We start from the raw sequence: 7,500 nt of genomic DNA, 5'->3' as shown, positions 1-7,500 counted from the left end.
AATGTTACTACTGTATACATATAAATGAATCCATTGAGGGGTGGGCACCAGTCCTATAAGCGGACAACTGTGAACATTGGACATCTAGATGGAAGACACTATGTTTTAGCACTTCAGTTAGATTATTATAATGACAGTATTTCAGGTTAAGAAATCAGCAGTGTTACCAATGTCAACAATTATTCAGAGCCTGGTAATAATCGATTTATTAACGATGGCCAAAAATGATGTGAGTGCCAGTAATAATTTCTACAAAGCAGTGGCGAAAAAGAGCTTATATGAGAGAATCTATCAAGCGGAAGAGACAAAATCACGTGAAGAGTTCAGGGAAAAGAAAAACAATGCAAAACGCCAAAACAGATCTGAAAATATTGAAGCAGCAAGGGAATAGGAAAAGAAAAGCAATCCAGAACATATCAGAGACCTAAACAGAAAAGCATAAAACCATTTAAGGAAAGCTATGCAGAGCTCAAGGCTAAACCAAACTGAAATTTGTCAAGGTCAAGACTCTATTAGACATTCCATGTCAAGAGTGATTCAGTCTTTTTCGTGATAAGATAACACATGGCCCTGAATATATAATGCACATCCTGTGATCAGTTATGGTTCAGATCATCTGTTTCTAAGTGTAACAGTATCAAATATAGTGATAAATATTCGCAAGGTTTGTTGGAGGAATGTATAATTGGCGCAAAAAGTGTTAATATTACTGAATGGATCTGCTCTACTTGCTAAACCTGGTGACATTAACAATATGACTTGGCAACAAAAATCAGACCTTATTCAAAATTACCCTGTCATCTGTACAACGAACTTTGAACACATGGTACAGCTCTTTATAGAGTATGTGTTAAAGAGTAATCGTATGCCTATTGGAGAAATGGTATACTTATTTCACAGGGTTGAATTCCAGCAAAAGGGATTGCCTCACATACATGCATTATTTTGGGTATCTAGTTGCATATGAGAGCCCACCGTGCTGTTACACAATTATCCAACTATCAATGCTAATGCATAAAGAAAACTTCAGCCTGACAATTTTAAACAATCGCGGTAACTTTCATATCCACGAGTAACGACAGTGGCACTTTGATTGTAATTTCGTGATACACTAAATCATGCTGGGCGCGCGTTTTGTCTAGAGTCATTTTATAGAGTAGAGAACTAAATACACTGTGTACTACAGTCGAACCTGTATATAATGGCCACTCTCGGGACTTGAAGAACTGGTCACTTAATACAGGTGGCCGCTTAATACAGGATCACTAAAAAATACTCATTGGGCGTGGTCTAATGTCGATTCTTAATAACATATCATACAAGGAAATAATAGGACAATCAACACTTTTTCAAGAGATCAATACTTTAAGTAAAGTTGCCAACTTATAGTATACGTAACATTGTGTAAAAGTATTGTGCGATAAATTGTCCTCTTCTCTTCTACTGTATACTTAATATACAGCACTGTATTTAATGACTTCACAACAAAATACCTCATTACGTCATTTCATAGTTGTTGCCGCTTCATACTTGGCCTCTGTTGTTTACAAAACTCCGTGTAAAAAAAAGTCATCCGCAGTTAACGTTCTTCAATGCTGTAGTCAGTTCTCACCACCTCCCTGTACGTATAAACCGATCGATTCATTTACATTTGTCTTTCTCGGTAAATTTTAACTACGGCGCTATTTTGAATGGTGCTGAATCCTCAAACCACTTGTTTACAATGTCACGAACCGCGGATAGCCAAAAGACTTATTCCGTGAAGTGGAAGTTAGGTCTGATAGAAGTTGTGAAAAATAACAAAGAAAGACAAACATGGGACTGCTACGGGGTGGCCGCCTAATACAGGTAACAAATACAGCGCTTGTATGAGCGAAAAATGGAGACTTTGAAAACTGACCTCTTAACAGAGGGTGGCCGCTTAATACAGGGCCTTTTTACAGGTTCGACTGTAACTATAAAATAAACCAAGTGAACAATTCGAGGTCTTGAGACCGACACGCTTTATTGTACTCAAATTTTGAACAGTGCATCGAGAAAATACGAAGCATCAGATCAACACTGGCTTTTTACGGCGGTTTTTTGTGCGATATGAAAATTAATGGAGGATTATAAAATAAATAAACCCCTTTCTGCTATGTCCTTGGCTTTGAAAATTGTCCTCAAAATTTCATATTTGCTCTCGAAGCTTCGCTTCTCGGCCAAATATTCACTTTTCGGATCTCTCAGCCGCGGACATTATCGGCCGACATACCAGCCGCCTGAAGGGGTTTATTTACTAAATATCATGTATCTGATGTGATATATATGATATACCATACCATACCATACCTTGCCATATCATATCATATATTGTGTCGTATCATATATCATATCGTATCATATCATATCATATCGTATCATATCATATCATATAGAAACAGTTTAAATCACAAATGCCTTTCTTCGCAAAAACCCTCGTTTTTCTCCTGATAATTATTGGACGAACCCGGCTTCCTAGTCAAAGATTACCATTACGTACTTTATTTCATTAATGCCAGTCCAGGAGCTTGTCTCTGCCCTAAATTGTTTGAGTAATACTGAGCTACTCATTTTGTAGGCAGAGCAGCATTGTAACTTGTCTCACATATTGGCGATGTGGCGGCTCATGGCTCTTGAGAAAGCAAAGATAAAATCAAGAAACAACCAGGTACGATTTAATTCTTCCAACCAACTACCAATAATTCATACGAAAGCAAGTGCAAACAGGTTTATGGGAGTATGAATGCGTGAAAAAACGTTACGGTAGTGATATTGTTAGTCGAAATCAGAGAAAGTGCTAGATACAAAATTATACATCCTCCAAGTTTTAGTGGGCAGACCATTCTCATCTCTACATAGTAGCTCTTCATCTGTAAACTGACTACAAAAGGAAGGTAAAGCCAAAGAAATGATTTTATAATACTGTGCAAATGTAAATTATAAACCAAAATACACGTTACAAATATTCCTAAAAACGTAAAGACAAAATGATGCTCCTGAACGCTTTTTAGAAGCTGCTGCAGCTTCCTTTCTCATACTTCTCAGATTTAAGGGACAATGTCTTGGGCTTTTCGGCGATTTTCGGTCGCTAAAATTGAGCATTAAAGGTGTCGAAGATGCAACATTTGCTAGCCATCTTGACTTTTGAAGCAGGCAGGCTAAAGTGGCGGCTTCGTGAGCTGTCCACTAGGGAAGACTGCATTGTAAAGTATAAATCAAGAACAGAATTAGCCCTACATACACATAATGTTAGCGATCTGATGTTTGGTTAAGTCGGACAATTTGAAAAGTCTAGGCATGCCAACATTTTTTCAGAGGACATTAGTACTCAAATACTTGTATTTCCAATGAGTACGTTCTGTGCACCAGAATGAAAGATACTGCATAAAATGCTGTTATTATCTTTAAAAGAGGCCAGGAAAACAGTCGAGTGACACGGATGTGAGAGCCCTTTTCATGCACCCTTTTTCAGGAGCCTTTTGAGGAAATGTCAGACGTTTTCAAGGTAAAATTGAGCTCCAGCGTCGCGGGACATCTTAATCGTGTTCTTCGCAACATAGATATGGAGCACTTTTTGCCGCAGCTGCTGGAAATGATTCTGCTGAAAGTAAAACATGCTGACGAAAATGTAGCTGACATGAGGTGAGCCTCCGCCTTTTCCCGCCCTCCAATGGAAATGATCTAGAAGTTGACAGAGGAAGCATTTCCCACCTTCCCTTCAATTTTGTTTTTAAAATAGTTCAAGTGCACTCCCATAACCCCAACCACCTGTTTAAGGAGGGCCTCCCCCACCCCTCACGGGATTTTTTAGACGAGCACAATCAAGGCATTCCCAATCTTCATTTTAAAAATGATTCTAAGTATGAGTGATGACTTATTTTATTTGTTCTATGAACCAAAATTACTTTTTTAGAACCTAAGACTGTATTGAGTTCCTGAAGGTAACTCCGAAAAGGCAATTCATTGACGTGGAGCCTCGTACTATGTTGCTCGCACCATTCTTGCGCCAGCCGAAAAATACCCGCTCTCTTTTTACTTGCTCGGAGCACTTGCTTCCCAGAGAATTCAACCCTTACAACATTATTAAGTGCGTTTGTTTTCTTTAGTTTGCGAGAATATTTGGAACTGTATCTGGCAGACAAAAACTTGGACCAAATCCCAGGAATGGAGAATATACCAGAAACCGTTCACATGAAGCACTTGCAAGCCGTTTGGAGCTTTGCTGTCCAACTATGTGATGACTTTCGCGGTGGAAGCCAGTCCCTCTCTGCTTGAAAGGCATTTTGGAGATTCAGCCCTGTCATCATTACTTGCAGAAAAATCCATAAATGACTAAAATAATCTTTAGGCTTCACGTGATGTACAGTGATTTGACCTTGCTAGTTTAGTATTAGTCTGACCAATAATCATACAGGCCACGTGACAAGCCAACTTATTTGGTTTAGTCTATGACAGCAAAATCATCTTAGTATTTTAAAATGTTTTTTTGCAAAGCACGAGGGCTAGGTTAACATTAAGATTAAACGGGTTAATGTTATAACGCAAATGGACTAAACGTTCTGAAAAAGTTTGCTTCACTGCTCCTGTTAAAAAAAAACCAAGCCTCTTATTAAAGCATATAATCTTAAAAGACTGAAGTGGGTTAAACAAAATTCTCTTAACAGCTGATTTCTCTTTTCATGACTCGTATGCGCAATCTTTTTTGACGTATTTAGAAACAATTGCCATCAGTTGTTCAGTAAGCCTGAAACATATTATCTATCCATAAGGAATTAAATAAGCACAAATATTGCCATTGATGTTGTCTTACGTACATATACCTAGAACCTAAGAGTCTACATTCACCTCAACTAGTTTTAGACTAAACTGACTAGAGTGTAATGTGAAGTGCTAAGTATCTACCACATATGAACCATGTGAGCGTTAGCCCTACTGATGGAAATGGGCCCACACAAGGACAGAGAAAAACTCTGACCAGGGTGGGAATTGAACCCACAACCCTCGGGTTAGATCACCACTGCTCTACCCACTGAGCTACAAGGTCAAAAGGGTGCACACCGTGGCAGCTGAAGATGTTAAAGTCACCGCAATGAATATGTACAAGGAAAAGGAAGGATCACGTTTTTGCAAACGTTGGCCGTGTAGCACTTTTCATCTAACCCTAACCATAAACTCCTTAGGGCCCATTTCCATCAGTAGGGCGAACGCTCACATGGTTCATATGGGGTAGATACTTAGCACTTAACATTACACTCCAATCAGTTAAGCCTGTTTACATGAAAGTGCTACACGGCCAACGTTTGCAAAAACGTAATCCTTCCTTCTCCTTGTACATGTTCATTGCGGTGACTTTAACATTGTCAGTTCCCACGGCTTGCTCTCGTCTGACCTTGTAGCTCAGTCGGTAGAGCAGCGGTGATCTAACCCGAAGGTCGTGGGTTCAATTCCCACCCTAGTCAGAGATTTTTTCTGTCCTTAGTTGTAGACTAGTTTATTTGATTACATAGATACCTGTACTTTCTTACCTTCTTGTATGTCTTAATTAATTTTTAGTTTTGTTAGCCTGTCAAACCTTTTGCTTTTAACCTGATCGTCCGGCTCGAATGACTGCGAGCCCAAGTAAGGCACTGTCAACAGCTCAGACGATAATTGACGCGAACGCTTGGAGTTAAGGCAATGTGCAACCGCATCCACAAGAGGCCTCCAGCGACAATCAACAAGATTGCCATTACCCAGAAAATCTCGGAACCTTAATCTTTTCTGTATCTCTTTGCAAAGGAACACGCCTAACCGAACGATTCACCCAGCCACCTAGCCGAACGACCTCAAATTTCTCCGTGTTCAATTTACATCCCGTAGGGTACTCAATTCATTGCACACGTTAAAAACCGCACATATAACAATCAGTGGACCAGATGACGGACGTATCATCTGAATATGGCGATAATATATGAAGAAAGGAAGGCACATTAGGCTAGTAAACATCACTTGGTGACATCAGGGTGGGACCAAAAGTTAACAGCCAGGAAAATAGCACACTGCAATGGTCTGACAAGGTGCAAAAAGAAGCTCGTATAGCGAAGGACCAGAACACTACTCACGAAGACTTTCTCATTAATAAACCGACCCTTAACTTCAAAGTTTTGATAGGAATGACTTACATGACGCAGTTCAGAAGGCTGACAGGTCTCCAGTCTTATGCAGAAGCTTTTCTTCCCCCTTAAAGATCAAAGCAATAAGCACCTCACGCGACAAAGAGTCAGAGGTCCCGCAGATGACTTAAACGTGCCAAGGACGGATCTCTTCAACGTTTCACAGACCTTCACACAGGCTTTTTGTTTTATTTTAACGCATGGAAATACAGATACTTTTTGTGTGTCGTTTTCTGAGGCTCATGTGTACTATATTAGAGTTGTTCTCTGGTTCCGTAACTGTGACGGGTCAGTTATGTCGGTGTTCATTATTCCATGTGTTGTTGGTGCTGTTGAAGTTCTTGAGGTTGTCTAGCAGTTTCAGGAAGTTTCTGTTGTAAGAACGACTCGAGGTATTGTTTGCCAAGTATCTTTGGGATCGGAGTTAAGGTCTCTTTCCATGGCGGTGGGGTAACCCGGGTAGGTGGGGTCGAAAATAGCTCGCGTTTACATGGAATCTTACAATGCTGGGGTTCTCGAGGCTACGGCGTGGTCGCTAAGTACATAAACTGGGTGAAGGACGCATTCTGGCGGTTAATGCTCCTGTACTCTCACTAGCTACTCTTGCTTCAATTTTTCAGTGCTGTGGCTTCTTATTATCACTTTAAAATGCTGCAACGCCTCCGCCACTAGCCAACACCGGGTTGGCGGGTGACCCCACCTTCAAACGTCTTCATGGCAAAAAGCGACCTTGGCTGGGCGGGGCGTGTTACCGCACCTATCATGTGAACGCGAGGCTGAAAAAATAAGAGTTTACGTGAACAGGTGGGTTACTCTACCTCCATGTAAACAGGTCGTCAGGTGCTACATCAGATCACTAAGATTTCCCGAAAAGAGGGCGCACCAGCACGTGTCGCCGACAGGTCAACACCCTCAGGCGACCTCTTACCCACAACACTACACAGCATTTATGCACTCGAAATAACTGCCCACCTCCAACCCCAAATTTTGTTAACTAAGAAAACCCAGTCTGCTACTGGAGGAATTTGAATCAACACTCCATCGGGAGCCCCACGTGTTTTACCCACAATCGTGTAAGAGAGCACCTCTATAATGAAAACTCCTCCGTAAAGAAGCACACCTCCAAATATTAAAACACTCTAAAAAGTCGTTGAAATCAAATCAAGACTATTGCACTGTAGAACGACCCCGTCAATCTGCGCCTATTTGAAGCATTCTACAAAAGAAAATATAAAACTTCCCTCAATTCTCGAGATGAATGCAGCAATTGCTCTGAAGACTATCACGGTGGCTCTATTGTCACATATCTGGAGAGCCCTAATGACAC

General features: G+C 40.6%; 1 protein-coding gene across 2 annotated transcripts in view; it reads left to right on the top strand.

Moving 5' to 3' along the window:
- Nucleotides 1–4,653, top strand: part of LOC137993535 (E3 ubiquitin-protein ligase rnf213-alpha-like) — a 191,815-nt gene extending 187,162 nt beyond the window's left edge. For both annotated transcript variants that reach the window (XM_068839453.1, XM_068839454.1), the window contains exons 81-83: nucleotides 2,600–2,689; nucleotides 3,494–3,663; nucleotides 4,128–4,653. In XM_068839453.1, coding sequence (XP_068695554.1) covers nucleotides 2,600–2,689; nucleotides 3,494–3,663; nucleotides 4,128–4,296 — 429 coding nt within the window. In that variant the 3' untranslated portion in view covers nucleotides 4,297–4,653. The remainder of the gene's footprint in view (nucleotides 1–2,599; nucleotides 2,690–3,493; nucleotides 3,664–4,127) is intronic.
- Nucleotides 4,654–7,500: the final 2,847 nt, after the last annotated feature.

The sequence above is a fragment of the Montipora foliosa genome, chromosome 2, assembly GCF_036669935.1.
Source record: "Montipora foliosa isolate CH-2021 chromosome 2, ASM3666993v2, whole genome shotgun sequence".
In the NCBI taxonomy this organism is placed as follows: domain Eukaryota; kingdom Metazoa; phylum Cnidaria; class Anthozoa; order Scleractinia; family Acroporidae; genus Montipora; species Montipora foliosa.
The sequence above is the reverse complement of the archived record's forward strand: the minus strand, read 5'-3'. Positions and strand labels throughout refer to the sequence as shown.